The 24,724-nt window shown below is 38.9% G+C and overlaps 2 protein-coding genes across 8 annotated transcripts in view; one reads left to right on the forward strand and one right to left on the reverse strand.

Moving 5' to 3' along the window:
* The first annotated feature begins 3,663 nt into the window (after positions 1-3,663).
* LOC132912025 (proclotting enzyme-like) lies at positions 3,664-7,066 on the forward strand. Its single transcript, XM_060969117.1, has 7 exons — positions 3,664-3,731; positions 4,011-4,144; positions 4,212-4,306; positions 4,495-4,756; positions 5,284-5,528; positions 6,546-6,706; positions 6,777-7,066. Exons 1-7 carry the CDS (start codon positions 3,729-3,731, stop codon positions 6,936-6,938), a joined length of 1,062 nt encoding a protein of 353 aa, XP_060825100.1. The 5' UTR covers positions 3,664-3,728; the 3' UTR covers positions 6,939-7,066.
* A 514-nt stretch (positions 7,067-7,580) lies between these two features.
* Positions 7,581-24,724, reverse strand: part of LOC132912020 (atrial natriuretic peptide receptor 1-like) — a 38,473-nt gene continuing 21,329 nt past the window's right edge. For all 7 annotated transcript variants that reach the window (XM_060969107.1, XM_060969108.1, XM_060969106.1 and 4 more), the window contains 15 exons: positions 24,508-24,589; positions 24,075-24,210; positions 22,572-22,649; positions 21,821-21,898; positions 21,510-21,614; positions 20,515-20,758; positions 19,959-20,117; positions 14,915-14,991; positions 14,749-14,840; positions 13,026-13,175; positions 12,654-12,846; positions 12,147-12,321; positions 11,652-11,750; positions 11,388-11,479; positions 7,581-11,304 (listed from right to left, as the gene is read on the reverse strand). In XM_060969107.1, coding sequence (XP_060825090.1) covers positions 10,558-11,304; positions 11,388-11,479; positions 11,652-11,750; positions 12,147-12,321; positions 12,654-12,846; positions 13,026-13,175; positions 14,749-14,840; positions 14,915-14,991; positions 19,959-20,117; positions 20,515-20,758; positions 21,510-21,614; positions 21,821-21,898; positions 22,572-22,649; positions 24,075-24,210; positions 24,508-24,589 — 2,507 coding nt within the window. In that variant the 3' untranslated portion in view covers positions 7,581-10,557. The remainder of the gene's footprint in view (positions 11,305-11,387; positions 11,480-11,651; positions 11,751-12,146; positions 12,322-12,653; positions 12,847-13,025; positions 13,176-14,748; positions 14,841-14,914; positions 14,992-19,958; positions 20,118-20,514; positions 20,759-21,509; positions 21,615-21,820; positions 21,899-22,571; positions 22,650-24,074; positions 24,211-24,507; positions 24,590-24,724) is intronic.

Below are 24,724 nucleotides of genomic sequence, written 5' to 3' on the forward strand. Positions count from 1 at the left end.
GTTGTTTTTCTGTATTTCTTAAGTAGAGGACTGAGTGCAAGTAAGTATCGGTGATACATGTGGAAAAGATGAAAACTTGAGATAGGCGTACTTAGAACGTGGGACAAGCGGAGTCGACAGTTGCAATTTTTGATAAAGAAGTAAGGGCAGCGGTCATCCCTGTTAATTGATAAAAAAAAAAAAAAAAAAAAAACTGATAGACAAGATAGGAACTGATCGCCCCCAAACTAACAGTTACTCGCAGGTACGGAACACACCCTTGTTTAACCGTTACCGTTAATATTCCCAAGGAGCGTTCCAACTTAAAAAATGCATCGTGAAACTAAGAGACTCGACAGCAAAAACTAATGGCTGGCAGATGGAATCAGTGAAAATAAAGATTAATTTTCGATACGGCAGTAACGACTACTTGGAGATTATTGCTAGTCTGAGTGAATATGTTAGAAATATGAAAGCATAGGCAGCGAAATTAAAATAAAAAAATGTGTATGGCAGCTTTAGAATATCAGAAACTGTTATTGTCGAAAAGTTATTGCGGATGAAAAAATGAACGAGTGTGTGATAAGTGGGTCGCGTTACGGCACAAACAGTGAAAGAATGATTAAAGAAGCAATATATTACAGAGAAATCGATATCTGTCGCGAAGTGACACTAAACACGTCTGATTTCTCTGATCGGCGATACGAGAACGACCCCACACTCCGGTTTACCTAGCGAATTTGGGATGACATAAAATGGGGGAACAGCAGACACGCTGTTAAGTCAAGCGTGCACGTATAGGATGACGTTTGTCCGATTGACCTCAAGAATACGTTTATGTTCGAAACAAAAACGCACTACGTTAGAGTGGATGGTAAGAAAGACACGTAGGATGTAAATACGTGTGAACTAATATAATTTTGACGTAGATTTATTAATTTTATAATCTGCATAAATACCTACGCTTAGAAATTTAATATATGTACGTATATGTAATATATAATAATATATATAATATATAATCTTATTTGATTACATAAAATTTTGAACGAAATACGGCTGATAAATTAATATGAATAAATAAAATTAATACACGGATAGAAAGCATATGGATGATAATTTTTAATTCGATGTAAAATAATATTTTTGGCCGGAAAATTGTAATTATTGCTATAGATGGAAAACGATCTCAGCATATACAGGGTGCGCCGTTAGAATCCGGACAAAAGAAGTTTTGTGCAGAAAGTTGTTTATTTAAGTCAATACACAAAAACACATGAAAATGTTGTTATATCTCATTTAAAGGGTCCTTGCTGAGAACTTTTATTCTATGTAACCACCCTCTGCCTCTATGACCTGCTCTATTCTTGCTCTAAAGCGCGAGCACGCTGACTTCAACTGGTCGCGTTTAATTGTCGCGAATTCTGACTCGATAGCAGCTCGTAGGGAGTTGACGTTGGGGTGCCTGCATTTATTAGTTTGTCTCTCGATAACGCCCCACACGTAATAGTCCAATGGGTTTAGGTCGGGACTGTTAGGAGGCCAGAAATCTTTCGACCAAAACATGTCCACATTGTCAGAGAGCCAATTTTGAACAAGATGACTTGTGTGAGCAGGTGCGCCATCTTGTTGAAATAAATACGGCCTTCCAGAAGCCGTAATTTCCATCCACGGCTTTATTACTGTCTTCAGGACCTGTCAGAAGTTCCCGGATCTTCCAAAATCATGTCTTGGGCCCTTTGAATAATTTCTGGCGTCCTTGTTGATTTTTCCCTAACCTGAACTTTTCTCGCCGGAGAAGGAGAACCCTTCTCGAACCACTCTGAGGCTGCGTATCTCTTAGCAATGTCGTATACCGTCGATCTTGGGTAGCTAAAGAATTTTATAATTTCGACCGGCGTTCTCCCGGCGCGAAGACTTTCTATAATCGCCGCTCTTCTATCGTATTCCGGGTTTTGCTTAACGAGTTCTGTCATTTTGAGGTTATAGAAGACTTATTGACATATTTAACTAACTTCAGAGTCAATCAGCACAAACATCTGAATTCTAATATGGTGGGAACTACAAATTGAATTCTGTCCGAATTCTAACGGCGCACCCTGTATAATCTTCAAAATTAATCAACGATACGTACGCAGGAAACCACAAATTATATTAAAATAAGACAATATCTAAACTCAAATTGTTTTGTTAAGGTTCCAATGCAATTTTGACAGTCAAATAAGAAATCAACGTAACACGAACGAAACGAGTTTGAGAAATTGTTTAATTTCAATATAATACTGTCCAACAAACTATTAAATAAACGTGTATTCGTTAAACATACCTGATAATAGTCTACAAAAAACAAAGAATTATTACGAAGTTGAAATCACGCATTTCGAACAGAATAACACGTACGAACGCCATGTTTGCCGGTACTGAACTAATGTTTCGTCCTGCCAAAACCTCGCCTAGCTGACTCCTGATTGGCACGATTTCTTCTCAATTAAAATCGGCGCGAGAAATTAAAATATCGCACACTGTGAACATTTCCCTAATTGTAACAGTGACTATAAATATGATTGGAGTCAAATATCTTTTGTGCAAAAGTTCTTGCATATTATTGTAAGGTAGGTTGATATAACGTAAAATGAATTAAAAATTGAACTACTTAAAGTTTTAGATTTACACCATGTTCATAATCATCAACGTAATTAAATTAAAATATTATTAATCCAGATAGGTATAAGGAATTTTGAATGTTTTGCTTTTAACTTTATAACAACAATAGTCGGTATAAAAAAAAAGAGAAAAGGAAGGCAAGATGAGAAAAGAAAAGTAAGTTCTACGCACCTTATCTACAATAGTAACACAAAATGTATACGATCTAATATCTATGATCGAAGTTGATTGATAGAAATCACATCAGGACAGCGTAGCGCCTCGGTTTCTACAAACGAGACACTCAAGTGTATAGCGGGTTGCATGCCTAGGCAATATGCACATGTATATAAGAGAGCGTTTGCTATTCGTTTTGGCTGTTTCATTCGATCTTTACCACGGTACTCTCTGACGTTCTAGCAAACAATTCATTTTCGTCAATATAGTTAGTAATTAAGAAGAAGCTAAGAGATGGAAATTCGGAAGAAGATAATGCAATCAACGTTTCTTTTTTGCGTTTCCTGCGCATTGTTACTTGCTCGATCTTCCAGCTATGGCAAAAACACGACAGGTAAGTTACTTTGTACTTTTTTCGCGTAAAGACATTGTTTTCTTTAACCTGTTATTCTCATAATAATTTCTTCAATTAGCAATGCTCTAAATTTTTCTGTCTCGCATCGTTTCAGGTTTCATCTCACGATAATAAATTATATTATATTTATTTATATTATATTTGCGAGAACTATATTCGACCAAATTAAAGTTAATGTGACTTCATCAGTTTCAAATTTCGAGATTGTAACATTTTCTAGTTAAACGGTGATCCGATTAAAAAATTGATACCGATACAGACGGGTTTCTACGAAAGAACCGTGTGTATGTCCCAGCTTATGCTAATTGGCAAACGAGAAAGCTCATAGCATAAATGCTTAACATAGATTCGGGTGCTAGAGAGAAAATTTTTTGTTTTGTTCATAAACGAAGGCACAAGTTGCAAATAGTTTTATCTGTTTTGGACATCCTCCGATTGCTATCGTTGATCGTTTGTTCTGTCATTGATAGATTTTGCAGGGCTTATCCATTACCAAAGAGCCTCTTCAACTGGAATGGTACGTAAAACCTAACTATAACTAGACTGCGGACGTTTGTGCATTTTTTCATACGTTTTCACAAACATAAGTAAAGAAATGAATTCTAAAGAAAGATTTTATACATCCTCTAAATATTATAATGAATACTTTGTAAATCTTTAATATTTTGCATATTATGTGTAGTTTGTACACTTTTACTATTTATATTTCTTACAAATACATAAATATCCGCAGTATAGTCATAAGATAAATGTAAAACGTGATAGTTTAAGTAGAAGAGAATTTGCATTTACATAGGTACCGACGTCTTCGAAGTGTGTCGGATTGAACAACGAATCGGGTCACTGCGAGCACTTAAAACGGTGCTTATCTCATGAGTATGGTTCAAACTTTACGCTGGCTATAAATCACTCGTGCGTAATCGACCAAACGTAAGTGTTTAATTCATTTCCCTGCGTGAAAGTTTGAATCGGATTGAATCGAATGGAATTGAAACAGATACACAGGCATTTGTTGCTCGAGACATGGGAACGAAATGCATACAAATTCTATGGTAGACAAGGATTTTGCCGACACTCTTCCGCAGATTGCTGGTACGTATGTAACGATTAGCCAAGCACAAAGGCTACCAATTGGTCGTATCGTAAGTATTAAGGCATTTGTTGATTTCATATGAAATGTGCAAATTAGTAATTTAAATTATTAAGAAAACGATAAGCAAATTCGTTTCCACTGGAATATAACTTATGGACGGAGTGGTATAGCTCGTTATTCGTTTCAGCGAGTGACGATAAGAAACAAAATGAGGTGAGAATCGTTTGGTCGGGCGAGCATAGAACGACAACGTCTCGGCCTAAAAATCCGGCATTGAGAGGATGCGGAACTACATTGAAAAGTCAAAGCAAGTTGGTGGGCGGTAGACCGGCCGATCCCACGAAATGGCCCTGGATGGTGGCTCTTCTTACAACAGATAACGATTACTATTGTGGTGGTGTGCTCATCACCGACAGACACGTTTTAACTGCTGCCCACTGCATTTACAAGTAAATTTTCGTCCCGTAGATTAGGAATTTTACTATCAATATGGTATTGTGAAGACCATCAATATATTTTACAAAATAGCCATAAAAAAGGAACGTTCCGTATATTCTTTAAAGAAGTAAGAAAATACAAACATAACTTCTTCGATGTTAGAAGAATGTCGGCCACGTTATTTGACGACTTTATGAATGCATTGAGATATCATCAATAACTTATTTTTACTCCTTTACACGGCAGATCTGCATCACAGTTGCTCGTAGCGTGAACGTATATATCGATTTAGCGTACTTCGTTTATCATAGGAAACTAGCTAATTTTACTCGTGTTTTTTGGTGATCTTCGGCAACTAGTTGGTTTCGTACAAGATTTCATATTTTCTTAAACCTAAAGATCGTCAAGGACCTGACCAGTTCTCCATATGCAGGTTCTAAACGGAACGTTTTTTCCTTTACCTCTTCCCCGCGTTTCATCTTCCTTGTTTTTAGTACAGAGTCATAATGTTAATTGAAGTTTCCCTTTTGTTGGTCAGCTTCAGACCGCAGGACATCAAAGTCAGGCTCGGTGAATACGATTTCGCGACGAGTGAAGAAACGAGAGCCGTGGATTTCACGATTTCCGAAATACGTATACATCGAGACTTTGTTCCTGCCACGTTCACAAATGACATAGCAATAGTCAAACTGTATCTACCGACCCTCTTCGACAGTTACATTTGGCCCGTGTGTCTGCCACCAATTGGTGAAACGTTCGAGTACAAGGACGCAGTTATAATAGGTATCCTTTCCATTTTCGCTGTGTCCGTTAGCTGTTCTCGACACTATTTTACATTATTCTCGAAACACCAGTTTCGATGATTCTTGAACATGTAAAGTCCAATTTGGAACAACTCTCTCTTCTCACGAAAACGTCGGACTCTTAATTTCCGAGATATTCGCGAAGAACTACCGGTATCACTACAGTGAATTCTTATCTTAGTGAACTCAAACTAATTCTTTTTTTTTTTATAGTTTATTTTTGGTTTTTACAATTTGTCCTGAAGGACATTTGGTAAAGTGTTATATCTCATTGGTAATAAAATAAGATAAATATAGCATGTGAGTGGCTACCCCCAGCGAGGTGCCAATTTCGTGTTTTCTAAGTTATATCTTTTATGAGGTCTATTGGGTGTTTCCTTTTTAGTCTTCTTGCGATGTTTGTTGTGTTGCTCGTTTCCGCTGCCAGCTGGTTCGGGTGTGTTTCTAATCTTTCTCTGTATCTTTTTGCGAGTTTGGTAATCTCCTCCTTGACCGTTGGTATTCCCAGGTCTTTCCGTATGTCCTCGTTTCTAACGTACCACGGGACGTTTACTATTGTTCTAAGGATTTTGGCTTGCATTGTTTCGATTTTGGTTACTTAATTCTTATCTCCTTTTTTTATAGTTTATATAGGCTTGGGTTAAGTGTCATTTTATGTCACCAATACTGACGCCTACGCTGTTGCGGACGCGCATTTATATGCTGAATTCACTATAGTCGTACCGATAATTTTTCGCGAATATCTTAGGAACTGTTGCAAGAGAGTTGGACATTTTCGTGAGAGTAAAAAGTTGTTCCAAATGTTGAATTTTACAACGTATTAAAAAATCATAGAAATTCATGTCGAGGGTAAGCTTCGAAATAATTCGTAATAAACCGTATTATCTCGACAGATTAACAAAAATATAGGAAGTATAAAGAATATAAAAAAATACGATTATTGTCGAAGCTGATACAAGAGACGCATCAGGGTTACAATTGATGGTTAAAAATTTAGGTTGGGGCGCACGCTACTACGGAGGCTCCCGTAGTACGGTTTTGATGGAAGTCGAGGTTCCAGTATGGCCGCAGAGTAAATGTACGAGCAGTTTCGCTCAACGAATTACTAATACGACGATTTGCGCCGGCGCTTACAACGGTGGAGGCGACGCTTGTCAGGTATATAAGAGGCTTTGATACGATCAGAAACAAGGCTTATATTCCGGCCAATGACTACATTTGTGTACAGGGTGACTCCGGTGGACCACTCCTTCATCAGCTTGCAAATGGCAGATGGGTAAATATCGGAATAGTATCTTGGGGTATTCGATGCGGAGAACCTGGACGTCCTGGAATATACACACGCGTCAATTCTTATCTTGATTGGATATTCGAGAATGCTGTATTCTAAGCTTAGGATCGCATTTAATTTGTTAAGCGAGTGTCCCCTTATAATTACGAAATTACTAAAATTATTAAAAGTTAAGACAAGCCCAGACGAAAAACAAAGCAACTTCAGTCTGGTCGGTTTTAATTTTTGCTAATGTAAAAATGGCTCGTTTTCGATAGAGGTCTAATCTAATCTAAGATCTAAGAATGTGGAATCTGGAATCTAGAATCTAAGAACTAAGTGATATGTAAAAAAAAAAAAAAAAAAATAGGAGATTCTAAGATAAGGATATCATGTCACAAAAATTTTAATTCAAAAAGATTAACGACAGGTTATAAAATTTCGGATGTTGATACGAATAACGGTGCGAATTGTCGCTGCATACTGCGTCAAAATCGCAATTTAAGCGGCCCAGGTTTCTAAATAGCTGAAATAATTAAGAGTTTTTGTATCAATAAACTTTGAAACGTTGAAAATCTACGGAAGGATAACAAATTAATTATCAAGACCACACGAAGGAAAATATAAAACTTTAGTTACCTTGGATGTTTTAAAATGATGAAATATGTTGCTGCTGTCAGGACAGATTTCGTGTTTCCTTGTTTGGTTTCTTTATTCCTTACGTCGATCGTACAGGAACACGAATCGAAGAGGAGTCGGGTATCGTGCGTGGAAACGAAGAAATTTTATTTTCCGAATATCGATTGTTACATCGTTCAAAAAGAGATTGACACGAATAGAGAGAAATTCGATTCTTAGGACGTGTGTGGCGCTTGTCGCGCCAAGACCGCAAGTTTTATATGTATGTACTTTCTTTTATGGCGTGGACGCGCATATAAGCAGCCACGCGCGTGTACGACGCTATGCGACCGATTTTCGCATGACGAGTAAGCGTTGGAAGATTCCACGATTGAATCTCCATTATTTGATAACTGACTTTCCGATGAGGTCCAGCCTCTCTTTTCCTTTATATACACCGATATACTTATAACTTCAACTCTTCATAAATTTATATATGTGTATGCGTGAATGCGCGCTCATGTGTACGTATACAGTGTGTCCCAGAGTTTAACAACCAAACTTTGTCGGTGTATTCTATGGATACAATCCAATAGAAAATGTTACACAAAGCTTAGCTATGAAGCGTTGAGATACCCTATATATGTAGATTTATGTGTGAGAATCATTATACATAGAGTGTCACGCCTAAAACAGGTCACCTAATTATCTTTGGCATCTTAGAGCATACAAAGAGTATATTACGCTACCAGTCATAAATATTAAAACATTCCATTGATATTTAGTACAAACTGTGTTTAGTCATTCATTCGTGTTATACGTGCATTATAATATAAAATAGTACATGGATTAAAATTTATTGGTAATTTTGTATGCACATTCGCATTTCTATGAAGCCAATTAAATGGAATCTAAGCAGAGATTTACTTCAATCACTAAATGCTATAATGAGTACATACCACGTATATGTTATATATCTTTGCACTCTGTGCATATTATACGCCTTTAAATCCCCATAGATATATAAAAATCCGCAATCTATTCGTTGGAATTTTCCAAGAAACGTAACGAATATGTACTTTGATACTTATGGCCAGTAGTGTACACGAATATAATTTAAGTTGGTATCAAAGGACGAATGCTCTCTATATGGTATTGCGAATTTATTTTCGCGGAGTTTGTCAAACTCCGTAGACGCGCACGGAGTTTTTTAAGAAACCAGAAGACAAATAGGTGACCTCTTTCAAATCGGGCATACCGTATACGTATATTAAATATACGCTTGTTTTCATCAAACATAGAAACATGTGCGCGTAAAATTTCCATTTTTGCAAACGTATAACATTATGTCTATACTTTAACATTCTTCCTCCATTATTTTCCACTCTGATCGCTCGTCTTCTCCGAAATGTTCGATCCGAGGGTGCCTACTACATTCTAACGGGACGTGTTTCGATCGAATCGACAAAAATCAATAGCGATAGGATACATGCTACGCTGAAGGGAACGCGGAAGACAAAGTATTCGATCGATTTTTCTAATATTCAAAGTTATATTCGTATGTACTCTTTTCGTAATTTCTTTACAATTCAAAATTCACGACCACTCCCCTCTGTCGTTGCTGTCCTCTTTTGGCTTTTCGATCGATTTCCGCGCACGCGCAAAAATAATCCGTTTTACGACGTGTCTCGCGTTTTAGACTTTAATGGTTTCTCTATTGAAAGCGCTGGTCCTTGAAATGTGTTGACGTTATCCGTCGAAATACGAAACGGATATCTGGAAAAGAGAAAGAGTGATAGGGAGGGAGGAAGGGAGGGAGAGAGAGAGAGAGAGAGAGAAAGAGAATGGGAAGAGGGTGAAAGAGTAGGATTGAAAGGAGGAGAAGGGTGGAAAGAAGGGGAAAGTGATGGCAGGAAAAGAGGGAGGGAGAGGAACTTTCACACGCGAGGAACTGGATGGTTCTCGCTTTTCCATCGGGAGGACAGAGTATACATAGTATGTTGTGTATATATGTATAGTAAAAGGAAGCGATATAGCAAAGTCGGTCAGTAGATACAATTTTCAAGTTTCGTTGACATAAGCATGTACTTATTAGTGCCTTATTTAGGCCGTAGAATGTCCACTCAAAATCAGTTCTTCCTTCGTAGTATATTTCAATAATAATTTGTCTCCTTGAAAAGGAGAATGCTTATACAGTAGAACCCAATTTATTGAAATGGATCTGAAGCTGAAATAGTTTAAATAATCGAATAGATCCGGTAATAGAAGTTTACTGGTCGTTCCCTTCAGTCCTTGCTATTAGTTGGATAATTATAATAGAAACTATTCGACGATAGTTTAACAACTAATAATATTTGTAAATTGACAAGTTACATGTTATAGCTTAGGGACCTCTCTCGTAGAATTTGTTAATGTTATAAATAACCTGATCGCATGACTTATAATTTCCTTTTAAACGACCCTAATGTTCAGAATTGAGTTGTTTCCGAATCGCGTTCTTTCTCTGACACGTAAAATTTATTGCGAATACAAACAAATGATTGCATAATTGTGTTCACTGTAGGAATACACGCATATATAACTAAACTTACACTCTGCCATAGTTCGAATAATAGTTCAGTTATAACTTCGTATATCTCTAGTAGAACATTAACTCGCAGCTATAAACGAAATACGGATAAACGAGGTTCTACTGTAACTCGTTCCTAACTTCTATTCTAAAAGCTCTAAGTGAACTGCTAACGATAATAGAAATTGATTTCAATTGTACAATCAAGTTATACGACCTCGGCTGCGGCTAGATCAATTAGTGACCCCCTACTTAACGTTTCGCTTTACGACCTCACTACTACTACTATATCGCTTCCACCTACGTTACATCCCTCCGCGCAACTCTCTCCGTCCCTCCATATAATAAATAACGATCGTGTTCCCGTAATGTTCATTTTTACTTCGAAAGATATTCTTTCGAACGTATGGACCCAAATTTCGATCGGAATCGCCGATCGTCGGAGGATGCTTAGCTGCTAGTCTACACGAAACGATGATACACGTATTACGATGAAGTCGACTTCTCGACAAGAGATCGCAAAGTGTGGTACAAGAATCGAGGGGAACGGAACTAAACTCGCGAGGGGGGTGTCGTGGGTACGAGGAGCGGTGCGTTTGGGCCGCTTTCCGTGTGATTTGGCACGCTCTCGCCGGCTTGATAAGAACGTCGCCCTTGAGACACGACGTTGCTCGATGTCGAACTCACGGATGAACGATTCCGAGACGGCGAACCATCCACGAACGAACCGCTACCTATCGTACGGCCGCGGCTCGCCACGCCGTTTCCCGTCGCAAACGCGCCTCCACTGTTGTTTCCACCACTATTATTGTTGTTCCACTCTCCACTGGCACCACCACCACCACCTTCGTCGCTACCACTGCGACCACTGTCGCCACCATTTCCCTCGTTGCTGCCTCCCTTACGATTTTGCGTCGAAGCCTCGCGTTGATTTGGAATTTGCTGTCGATGAGGAATTTGTTGTTGACTTTTCTGCTGGTTCGATTGCGATCGTTGTTGCTCTTGGAGACCTTTCTGAACTGTACGACGATTTTGATCCTGGCAATTCTGTTGCGAGGATTGCAAGGATCGAATGTCTTGTATCTTTGGTTGTACTACTGGATCAGGTCGACGCGACGACAAGCTTGTAATATCTTCGTGCGGAGGGTCGATCGTTGTTGAGATCGGAGTACTTGACGTCGCGATCGTTGTCATGGCTGTCATTGTTGTTGCCGACGAAGATAAGGAAACGCTTGGCTGTTGAATATTGTTCACTGGTTTTTCGCCGATCAACCAGTACGTGGTCATCGTGCCTTTACCCTGAAAATTGAAAGACGAATCGTGACCTCTTGATGTTTTTCGACGCGTATTTCTCACTTTCTTAGATTAGTTGAAGGTCTTACCTTCAGAGTAACCTCGCCTCTACAAACGAGCTCGAAAGTCTCAAAAGTATCCAGGATTTCCTTCGTTTTTGGACTAACGTGGATCATTAGAGCTACGAGTAAAGAGAATGTATTAATATTGAGATGAATCTTTTTGTAATTGTTTAACTGTACGAGAGTTAAAATTTTAATTAATGTATTTGTTAAAAAAACTCTAGATAAAAAAGGAAATCCGTCTCGAAAGGGTTGATCGATATCTTGAAAAAGGTACAACTAGTGAATTACCTTCCCCATTACTTTCCATCCTAGATGCAGTATTGACAGTGTCGCCGAATAGGCAATACCTAGGCATCTTCAAGCCAACTACACCAGCCACGCAAGGTCCTGAAATTGCGACCAGTCTTTCATACACGCGTCTACGAATGTTTAATATGCGAGTTGCGACAACATGCAATCACGTGCATAGTATTCAACTTGCAGCATATCAATTTATGAATACTGATTAACCATATTGCGGTTCTAGAGTATGTATGTTTCAATGTTACTCTTATTTAAACGAGCAAAAAGACTTTAAGAGAAATTTTAGCATGTCTATACTTAAAATAAGAAATAAGAAAGAAAATAAGAAGTTTGGAGAAATTTTTTATCGATGGAGTAACACATTTGAAAATGATTTCGAATGAAGTAATGCATGGCCGATATTATATTTTCCGGTATTGTTAAATAAATTTCTAAATTTCATGTTGCGCAGAGAACAGCAAAGGAGATATTCGATCTTACCAGTATGCATTCCAATTCGAAGTTTCAATTGCTCGTTCGGTCTGTGACGTATACTAAACGTCATTACGGTATCTCTTAAGGCTAAACTCATCCTCGCAATTTCTCTGGCATGATTCGTTCCATTCCTCACCGGTAATCCTGACACTACCATATAAGCGTCGCCAATTGTCTCCACCTAGAAAATATATCGAGTCGTGTCTCACTATATGATTCAATTCGATAGTAATCATCGTACAAATCTACACGACATTGAAAGGACGATCGATGACGATATCTTCATGTACAGAATGGTAAACATCTGAACTAATCGAGTAACTTTGTTTCCACGTGCGAAAAAGTCATTTATCTCAAACAACAGAAAGAGCTAAAAGTATAACAAGTTTTCATAGTTTCTGTTCTCGTTACTCGATCTTTCTTGCAAGGAATCGTCTTCCACATAGAACCGTTTAGATATTTTGCTAATCGAGATTCTACGCTGCAGAATGTACTAGAAAATTGTAAGTTCACCTTGTAAACGTCAAAGTTCTCGATGATGGAGTCGAAACACGTATATAGATCGTTGAGTAAATCCACCACTTGAAGAGGCGTACTCTCCGCGGAGAGCTTCGTAAATCCTACGATATCGCTAAAGTAGATAGTCACTTGGTCGTATGTTTCGGCTATTACGCTTTGGCCGAGTATCAACTGGGACGCGACAGATCTGGAAATTTCGTTTAAAGAATCTACGAGTACTGCAGATAGAAGCGATCGATGGAAGCGAGATCGTAAAGTGGAGCGCTATGAAAGGCTACCGATTGATCTAAGCGCAACCTTCTGTCTGTACGCATGCCACGTGCACGCAATCTATGAGCTGCGAATAATATCAACAATTCTACTTACTTTGGTAACAACTGATACAGGAGTTCCTCGCATTTACGTTTTTCCTCGAAGTAGTCCGCGGTACGTTCCTCTACCAAAGTCTCCAAATTAGTTGCGTATTGTTCCATACGAGAGAGCAAGTTGTCGAGGATGTTGCTGCTCTCGTAGTCTCTGCAACGAGATAAAATTCTTTCTCTGCTCGTTGTTCGAACAAGCTCCTAATTGTTATCTCGTTGTCTGAACAAGCGATAAGGCAGTGACAAAAAAACAGTGTATTTTGCAAAATAGACTTTGTAGGATCGTTAGTATTGGAGAAGTTTAAACGCTGGGTTGGAATTTGTTTTGAGTTCGCTACATTCGATCGCGAACAAGTTTCGAGCGATGTATACTTGAAGATAGTCTGTTTAATTAGTTGTTCGTGACGTGATAAACGACTAAATATATTGCATTTTCTACGAGAATTTTATTTCAATAAAAAATATTTGTTAGAAGGTAAAACGTTCGTTGAATCAATGTTGGTAGTCTTAATTGCAACTATCATAATATTCAGGAACACATGTGTATTGCTTCTAGAGTGTATTTTTAAAAGTTATTTCGCTTATTCTATTAATCCTTGTATAATACCTTTTTGATTACAGAATTCTATCATAGAATTATCTGAATTATCGTCTCGCTTCTGATATCTTTTCTTGCTAAAGCTAAAATAGACGATATATCTCTCATTCTTTCGTTATTACAGACTAGTAGTGTCTGGTGATATACAACGGATTTTATTATTCTGTGCAAAGTTCAAAGTTGAATCTTAAGCCGTTGGATCTTAGCTGACCCAAATAATCCCTATCTTATTTTAACGCGTTGCCGCGACAAATGCTGATCGTTTGTCCACCCTCGTTTACTTTTTTCCTACCAAAGAGAGAAAGGTTTGTATCGAAGAATCTCCGCTATGTGAATTCGCAAACACTTTTAGGAAAAGAATATTGCTAGCGACTGTAGCGTGATTCGACACGAGAGCTGACAATTATGTCAATATTGGAAGAGTAGCTGACGAGGGCGAGAAAAACCAGAGAACGTACACCTCGTCCATAAGCATTAAGACACAGGGGGGACGAGATAAAGCTGACCAATTATTAGACAAACATTAAAATTCTCAAGAATTATTAATCGCGTCGTTCGGATTCTTTACATTTATAATCGCATTCTTAGTAAAGAATTTACGGGTTCAACATAGTGATAAAAATGTCACGTTAAAAATTTATCGTTCACAGCTTGCAAAGATTAAATTACTTACACGGTAGAATTTTACTTATCTGATTGTACGTTTAAAAATAATCCTCAACTGAGAGCTTTATACTACTTGTCTTAACGTCTCCTAGTCTTCGTGCTTTGAATAAATCTCGTAAGCAGCGCTCACTTTCTCATACATACTCTGCTTAATAAAGTTAAATGTTTTCTTCGTCTATATCTACTCTATCTCTTGATCTCTATTTTAGTCGATTTTCATATTACCATTACGTTAATATTTTATTCCTGTATTAGTGTCAAGTAAAAACTTTACGCTTTTCCATGTCTCATTAAGTTCTCAATTATATCCGTATTAAATTTCCTCTGCACAGTTTTTTTATTTTTCTCTCTCGTTTCCTTTCGCTTCCTTCGTCTAGCGATCTTCTATTTTCAATTGCGTTCGGATCGAGCTTTCTTCAACAAAGAATTATCAAGGGAACATTCTCTTATCGTCCTTACTCACTTGTTAATTTTCCGTATAGTTTGTTTGAGCGCGGGAAAATCTGGTCTATCCGCGGCATCTTGCGCCCAACATCGCCTCATCAGAGTAGTCACCTATACGACGGAATCGTTTGAGCGTTATTGCTGGAATTTTTGGAAAGTTTAAGAGTCGAGAAGGACTCGCTTACTTCTTCCTCGACGGCAGACTCGTCGATCGCAGGCCTCAAAGGAGAACCTCCGGCTCTCTTCACTCCTTCCACGATTTCTGAAACAGAGCAAGGGACAAGCTTGCGACAACAACTTGATCATCAGCACGATCACAAATTCCAATTTCACTCGGTTTATTTATCTACGCAAGCATCGATTCGTCCACGTTAATTATTCATGTTACAATTTGTTATCATTCATTTGCGATCGCGATTTTATATACACCGCGTCTCATAACTACGAAACCAACGAAGAATCGTTGTTTTTATTGAAAACGTCGATCGAATATATTTCTAGTCAGATCTCGTCGCGTTGTGTCTTGTACTTCGTACTTTGTAAGAATAGAAAATTTTAGGATGGTTTTTAGGATGGAACAACACGTACAAAGCTGTAACCATAAAACCATGCTGAAATGTTCAATTCCTATTCCCATATAAAGTGCATGGATACGATGCGACAGAACCCGGTTAGTCAGATCTCTTATGAATAAAATAAACGCAACAGTCGATACTTTAGAAAAGTATATCTTTTAAAAGAGCAGAGAAATCACATCTTTCACGTAAACACTTGTCACCCCATAGTGAAGTTTGATAAAAGGTCCGCCTCGATGATGTATAATCGGTCGATAAGATATTGGACTTTAAAATTGTTCGCATACGAGAAAGAAAAAATCGTATCCTTTCTTACACGATCTTCAAATGTTTCACATAACTCACGTAATACGTACACGAAAATTTTCTCTACAACGAGTGTTCAAATATTTCTTCGTCAACCATTATATATACACACCACACAAAAGTCGAAACTTTTGGATGGTTGTAGTTATGACACGCAGCGTAGTATACCGTCGTGCCGGTTCGATCGCTCCTCTTACTACTTAGCTGTCCGTTTCAGTGAAACGAGTCTTTCTTGGTCGAACGACTCTCGCCACAGCTCGCGTTGTTACAACCGAATGACTTCGTGTGTATATATAAATATTTATCTTGCCAAAGAGGCAAAAGAACAGGTGCAAGTAACGCGTGATACAGTGGGAAAGGTTCGAGAAGCGAACCACGTCGGATGGAATCATCAAGGGAGATGAAAACATTTAAAAAACTTCAGCGAAAGACGAGAGGCGAAAGGCGAATGGTAAATATTGAACCTACTGTGTCTGTACAAATCCTCCAAGAAGGCGTTGCAAGTTTCGCAGTTGAGGGTGCAGTGAGGCCTACGGACTTCGAGCAAGGGACTGACGGCCCTTCGAGGACTGGCCCCCCCGTCGGGACTGGCGCCCGGCATCGCCAGTAACGTTAAACTACTCGTGCTCGACGTATTGCTCCTATCTGCCATTTCTTCTCCTTTTCTGATCTATCCCGATCGCTATATTTCTCTATCAATTCGAATTCACCATTTTTCTCTTTCACACCCCTATCTCGCTCACGCTGTCGTTCTTCACGCTCGCTTTCACCTTTCTCCCTTTCATTCACACGATTACACACGCATTTTTGCGATAGGATACGATCGTTCGAAGCTAATTTTGCGCGAAATGTAGAGTATGAACGTAAACGTGATCATTCCGAGTTCGTAGATCGTCGTTACAGGTTCTCGCGATGAAATTTATTTCGAATTACAAGCGAATTCTCGTTCTTTCCGATATTACATCGACATCGAAGCTAAATTTTTCACGGAATTCTTAACATCGCATCGATCTATATTTAAGAATTTGCGACGCGATAAAAAAGCGATTCTTGAATCACGAACGGATTCTAAACGCTTCCGATCATCGTATCGGTATTTCTCGTCATCACAAAGAGTGGTGTTTGAATTATGAACGAATTGTTTACGTTTGACATTGCATCGGTATACGAAATTGTCGTAGCGACGAAGACTGAGCGAAGACACAGTGATTTCTATCAACTACAGAAGGAAGGAAGGAAGGAAGGAAGGAATTGTCTCGTTTCTCAAATTTCAATCTCGATCCAATTATCCGCTACCCAGTTAACTTTAGAATTACGACGGAAACCGTACGTCAAAGTTAGGCTCTTTTCGATTTACGAGTTGCTTCTCTATTTGACGGATTAGGTTTCCCATTTTCTTTACGACTTGTTACGTCGTTAAAAAATTGAATTTCAACCTCGATGTAATTACTTTTTACTTAGTTCGCTTCGCGGACGAGATGCGAAAAAAATTGCTTTCTATTCGATCTAGTACAAGAGCTATTTATTTGTTTTACGACGTTACATTTTCCCTTGCCTTCCAGGTACCCGAGTACTTGCTAGCTTCTCGAAAAATTAAAGTTTCAATCTGAATTTAACTTTACTTTCTACCCAGTTAGCTTTTTACAGTCACCGTGGGAACCGTACATTCCAGTTACGTTCTTTTCGTTTCGTGGCTAATGCTTCTTCGTTCGATAAGTCGTATCTTCTATTCCCCTCCGAGAGTTACGTTTTCAAAAAATTGAACCTTCCGCCATGTCCAGGCGAAGAAACCTCGGCACTACGAAATTTCGTATTTACGCTAGTAACAGTAGCTAGTAATAGAGAAGCTAGTACAACAAGCAGTAAGTTATTCTCCGCTTATGCAACGCTCTGTTTACATTGACTTTTCGACGACGTTATCTCTCGTTCGGAAGAAGTCCGACGAATGCGAAGATTGTAGCCCCGTCCACATAATCGCGACCCTGATCGAACAAAAAGCACGTAGGTGTATATATATATAGGTCTAAAGGTATATACCGGTACTAGCGATACTCGTTCGATCGTAACTCCACTCTTTGTAAATGGAAACGAGCAATTTCGCGAGCCATCGGCGCGCTTTCATCGTTGTCTTGTCCCGTATGAAATAATCAATTAATTGCCGCGTCTCGGATACGAAATCAGGGTAATTGGCTTGGGAGAAGAAAAAAATGAAAACGGTGTGAAACGGAGAGAGATGAACGACGAGATTTAGAAGGAATATAGAGAGTGAGGAAGAGGGCAAAGGGGAGGGAGAATAGGATAGGTGAGGGTTGAAGTAGGAAGGTGGTGGAAAGAGGGAGGCAAGTGGGGTTAGTTAGAGGGGTAAAGGGTTTGAATATCGAGCAAAAAGGAAAATCGGGCCGCGTAAATGGGACGGTCAAACGATTGGTAAACACAAGCACGTACCGAGTTAGACGCAGGCATGCAGGCATGCAGGCATGTAGGCACGCAGCCACACAGTACAGACACGCAAACTGTCGGGACACGCAGCACGCAGCAAGGCACGCGCGCACACACGTTTCTCCCCGAAGGGTTGTCGGTGAGAGACGGTTAATTAAACAGTGGTGGGACCGGCAAAACCGAGTCCTAGCCGCGTTTCGCGTACCGAAGGCCCCTCGATCCTATTCGTAGTGGTATTCTCGTGTCGATTTCACGTGTCGTCGGTCGCGATCTTCCGCTGATGTTGTACGACTCGTCGCGAGTGCACGCACGAGACGAGAAACGAAGATCGGGAAGAGAGAAAGAGAGAACGCGAACAACGAATGGTAGAAGAGGGAGGAATAGAGAAACGACGAGGAAGCGCGCGTGCAAGAGCCGTGTACGTTCCAGGACGCGTGAAAGCTTCGACTGAGCTTTCAACCCGGGTCTCGAAACGTTCCCAGCCTACTTGTGGCACGTTCCATCCTTTCATCGATCCTGCCGCTCGCGTCGAAACCGAGCTTGCGAAACCTCGTAAACTTCGTTACCGATCGATCCGGCGCACGCCGCGCCGTAACCCACACCGCTGATTCCCCCTTCTCCTACGAGCTCTCCCGTCGTTTTCGTCGTTCCTCGTGTACCAACGACGTGCAACCGACGCACAGCGTCGCGACGCATCGCAGTCGATACGAATTACTCTTATTCCCTACCGGCCGCGGCAATGGCGAACTCCCTTACCGGTTGATCGGTCACTGGAGTCGATTGTGATTCGTAATAACGATCCAAGGGCTCATAACAAAAACGACGTTTGTTTATGCTTATCTGCCTCCGACAGAACGAGAGAATACTTGTGCCGGTAAAAACAGAGTACTTTTGATGAACGTTTACCATGTTGTCTAATTGCCGGCAGGGTATTTGTATTTATATCGCGGAACATCTATACTGTTTTTTAAGCGTCTATTTGGGCTAACTGTTACTCGGGTTGTCTGGATAATCAACGCTTTACTTCGATGTCATTAAACTCTCCTGATACGTTGGAAACATGTTATTCTATTGATACGATTCGTACAGTATGAACGTGCTGTTCTTCAAATACTTGGAAATAATTCATGAAAAGCGGAGTTTTTCCTTCGTAGCCAAGTGCCCCGAGAGAATCCTACCTTTCTCCAAATGCCTGGTCAATCTAGTAAATTAATTAATATTTATCGGGCTGCGCGGCCGTTTTAGTTATTATTCATAACGACTGGGTATTATGAATAATGATGTACTAGCCGATCGACCCGTAACACACATACAAATTACAAAGGTTAATAAACGATTAGTATACAATGTAAATGGTTGCCTTAAACATATAATTAACGCCATACACGTCTTATCGACGTAACGGATAATTTACTGTATAGTAATTTCGTCAACCTAGCGAAATATATGTTTGCGATAAATGTCTTGTATAATCTCTCGATAATTATATCACGTAGTGTGTTATACAAAATGTTTTACATAACGCATGTACTGTATTCAGGACAATTTTTCATAATATGATCGAGTACATTGATAAGCTTACGAATATCTAATTAAATCATCAGGCTGTCGACTGATGACGCAGATTTTCATAGAATCCGTTAGTTTTTATTCGACGACACGTCGATGTATAGAACACTTTTCATAATATTTATTTCACGTCATAAATCTAACTTCTAACTAATGCGTTACCCCTATAAAGTAAACAAATAATACGCTCGTATAAAGTTAAGAAATTTGACACGTGTCGTTCTTATTATCAGCCCTTTGATTTCTCTATTTTTGGACTTGTGGGACGTGCGATACGATTGCAGCCAGCGGATAGTCGTAGTATAAGCGCGTGTGTCGTTTGCGAGGGCGAAATACTTACCCTTTGGGGAGATATCACGGTCGTCGCCCAAGTAAAACGGTCCTCGGCGTACCACGATCTCGTGAACGATTATGGCGAAGCTGTACACGTCGCCCTTCTGAGTACCCTCCGGTGGTCGCCTTTCTATTCGCAATAATTCCGGAGCCGTCCACAGCTGCCCTGTACAAACAACGTTATTTTACGATCGTGCGACCTCGTGACACTGACACACACACACATATGCTTGCAAATCCACACGTACGTAAGCTGCTTCAGCAATACGTGGCCAAACTTTCGATGGAACGAGAAAGAAACATTAAGACATTAAGAAACATGCTTTTTCTTCCAGTTGATTCACGCACGCATTGGCAAACTCTCGTATCGTATGGCCAGAATGCGCATTTTTCTGCATCTACGATAAATTTAAAGATACAAAAATCCACAGAATATAATGTACAAAATATCCGAAAGTACTCGTTGTAATTTTTAATAGACGAAAGAAATTACTATTGCTACTACGTAGGTTCCATCTCTCTCGTTCTCTTCGTAAAAATAGATACGATCTTGGAGCACTCACCTCTCCAATAAGCGTAACTATCCTTGTCAACTTCTTCGTTGCAATTCGCCCTTCTCAGCTCGTGCAGTCCAAAGTCTGCAATTTTAAGGACGAACCGCGAATCGACCACGCAGTTGGAGGACTTGAGGTTGCCGTGACTCTTCAGCTCGGACGCGTGAAGATACGCCATTCCTCGAACGATATCGTGGATGAGAGATCCTCGAAATACGCGGTCCAGTTTGATCTGCTCGTTTTCCAATATGTCCTGTCGCGGAAGATCGACGAACACACGTTGAAAGTCGGAGCGGAATTTATTCGTCGGGTCGAGTCGAATGGTTTAGGGGAAGAAGTAAACTTTAATCTCGGCACTTTGATTAAATTTTTAATCGAACTCGATAACAAATGCATACTATGGATGAGAGGCTCCACCGGACTCGGCTAAGTTAATCGCCTCCTACCAATTGCACGGAAAATGTCCGCTATCAGATAGCTACGTGTATTAACGGCCAACTTCTTTTATCGAATAACCTTCGGCCCGCGCGCACGGTTTTATTACGTCCCTGTGAACTGCCGTTTACGAGTATTACCAGACTTACAGAATATCTGACAGACCATTAAGGAATTATTAAGCTTGTTCGGTACCGTAAACTTCAAAGAACTCTACATGTTCTACATAAAGTATTCAATGAAGATTTAATTGATCGTATAACAACGTTGAAATGTATCTGCTTTGTTTACAACCGTCGTATCTCTCGATTGTTATTTCAGTTAATTTTGCTACTTGTATTATCGGATTTTTAATTATTCGATAGAATAATTGCCAGATAGAATGCCATGTCCAAATTAATAAGGAAACATCAATGTGCAAATTTTATTTTCAAACAGTATAACAGGACACATAATGGAACAAATAGACTGTTTTGATACGATGGCTACTGAATGAAAAACACGATACGTGTACATTATATTCGCAAGATCTATAAATCCAATACGAATAATATAAATCTGAAACGAACCTGAAGCGATCCTTTTGGACAATATTCAGTCAAAAGACAACAATGCGGAGGATCGACACAAGCGCCATAAAACCGTACTAGATGATCGTGCTGCAGGTCCTTCATCTGTGCGAACAGAACAGAATCGTTATCGTCCGTCCTACGAAACTATGTCACATGTAGTGATTGAAAAACGAAACGACAGAGAAAGTTTCAATACTCGTAGTTGCAACGAGATCAATCGATTTTCAACAAACTTGTCGTTCGTTTTTTCAATCCACACGTATCTCGTTGCAAGTTCGAGAAATTTCCCAGTGGAAACAAGTACTTACCCTTTTCAATTCGAGCAATAAAGGCCGCGAGATTTCCACCTTACTCCTCGGTATCAATTTTATGGCCACCTTAGAGTTCTGCGATGAATCGTATTACACATATGTATTATCTTCAAAGATAATTCATTTTTACGCGCACTTTGATTTATAGTTCTGCGATTAACACGTTCGCCTACAGCACAATATACAAAGGTCACAGAAAAGAAAGTATAGATAAACACCTGTCTGTGTGTTTTTTTGATTTTCATGCTACTTTATTTATTACTTGGACTCAGTTTTAAGCTTCAAAGTCTTTAAAACTAAGCATTTTCAGACACAAATACCTTCACATTCTCGTATAGAGAATAAAAAGCACCTCGATTGGTATATAGAAAAATATATAGTTCAATGTTAAAAAATATCAACGACCTTGTCATCTTATGACATAATCATAATCAAATCATGCAATCTTGCCTCAAAGATATATTTAGTAAGACCATAAATAACAGATACATTTAGACATTCCTATCTAAATTGCATTCTGCGTCATACGAAAATATAATGCGAGGACACTGTGATAGCGAACGTGTTAATAATTTTGAAAGAAGTTTGAAAGAGAAGTGAACCGAGGAAAGGAATGGAAAAATGGGAGAGAAGGGGAAGAAAGAAAATAAGAAAAGTGAAAAATAAAAGGCTGTGTATACATATATGCGGATAAGGTGACGCATAAAGTATCTAGAGACGCGTCGCTTTACCGTCAGTAAGGTCGAACCTTGTAAATTCCCGTTGGGACATAGACGTTTCTATCTACTCCACCTGGTAAACTGACGTTTTCGTCCGAGTATATAGTCTGTAATGAAAAAGAAAGATATTTGTTTTGGTTTGATTCGTTTCCAGTTGGCTCTGGTGCAGATGCATCCCGCGAATATTTCTCAAATATCTCTGACACGAAGGAAAATCCTATTTTCCACCCAAGATAGTGTAAAAATAAAAAGAATTTTCTCGTCAGAGTGCTGCATCCCTTCCGTATTACGAGCGGAAAGAAGCATAAAATATTTTTTTTTTCCAGATCTTCAATTTCCGATGTAAGTCGTGTTCAAATCGTGTAAACTCTAAAAGATCCACGAATTGAAATAAATGGACCGTTTATTTTGAAAACAGTGCGAGCTGATTTTTGAAAATATTGAGAGAATGAAAAATTCACGTGTGCTTTAATGCGAACTTTTTACATACGAACAATTTATTGTTTAAATCTTAAAATATTCGTGTGTTTTGATCAATCGAAATTTCGTTAATATCAGGAATTACATAATCATTTATTTTGAAAGTGGCGTAAATCCATTTCCTGTAAACTGTAGCCTGTTCAGAGACTAAACAGTGGAGGTAGTAATAATAATCAAAAACAAATGGTGTAGCGAATGTAATCCTAACTTCTGTATCTGACATATGATTGCAGATATGGATGTGAACTAGTTGTTTAAATGCGATTCAGCAATATACTAGTAAATTGTTATTGCATTTATTGAACCATCGTTATTATTCAATTAGATTGTTGTAATTAAATGTAATTATGTTTAAATTATTATTAAATTAATTACATTTATATCGGGTTGTATCAAAGTAGAAACTTATCGTATAGACATTTATAAACAAAAGCGAATTAAAGCATAAAACATAAATTCTAAATAATTGAAATTTAATGAATCGTACGATTCAATAATTTTGAAAGTGATGATGTACTAAGTTTAACATTACTGAACCCTGACACCAAAAAATTTCCAAAGAAACTATTTGTTCGATAAATTTACACCTATTTGAACAGATAGAAACGCGAACAAACCGAGAAGATCTCATCAGAATTGTTCAATCGTTGGAAACGCAAACACTTCAATATTTCAAAACAAAGGAAGATGTATTTACACCACTTTCGGAATAAGCCATTAATATCAAAGCATATAGATAACGATATTGATTGTTGCATTAAAGCGAGAAGCTTATACTATAAAGTATGAATGAGATTTCAGCTGACCGATAAATAGCAATACATTTTCAGTATAAAATAAAATTGTTTATAACATAAAAAGTATGCAAACAAAATTTTTATACTTTCTTTTTAATCACTTTAACGTCTAGTCGATTCTACAAGTATCTGCCATATATATTTTAGAATATTTAGAAAAAATGTCTAAGTATTTATGAACAACAGTAGATAAGAATTGCGCGCTGTTTCGTCGTAATAGAAATATAATGCAAAAATAGAATATTTCGTATTCACCAGTTGACTACCGCGCATCTTGTTCGCAATCAACGAGTACATGGATCCTCGCGTTTTTGCATTCGGTACGAAGATAATGTCGTGCCACTGCACCTTCCACGTCATGGAGGCTATTTCCGCTTCAAGCTTAAAATGCCTGCAAGAGGAAAGAAATAGAGAGACACGTTTTCCATTACGTAGTTGCCGAGCAACGATTCGGATAGTCGTTTTGGAGAGAGCTGTACGGAAACTCGTTGACTTTTCAGCTCGCGAGTTGATCCATTTAACACCCTGTTTAGTATGTGAGAGCTTAAAGGCGTTCTAAGCCGCTTGCTAATTCGCGATTTCTCTAGGGATCTTGAAATTAATAGGATTACTAGGGTAGGAGAACGAGGGCGAATGCTGTTTCTTGATCGGAGATAGAAAAGCGATCGATTAATCATGGTGCGCTTACCTGTAAATGAAGGCCGAAGCAACGGCGAGAACGACGACGATAGAGCTCAACACTATCGAGAGAATAGCGTGTCCTGGTAGAGCTACGGAGAAAGAAGAGAAGCAATCGAAAATACGAAGCATGAGAATCGCGTAGAGATAAAATTTCCCATTAACGTCAGAATGTCTATGAATAATATTAAAAGCTCGGACGATATTATTTCCTTCGAAACACCTTG

Source organism: Bombus pascuorum, chromosome 11, assembly GCF_905332965.1.
Source record: "Bombus pascuorum chromosome 11, iyBomPasc1.1, whole genome shotgun sequence".
In the NCBI taxonomy this organism is placed as follows: domain Eukaryota; kingdom Metazoa; phylum Arthropoda; class Insecta; order Hymenoptera; family Apidae; genus Bombus; species Bombus pascuorum.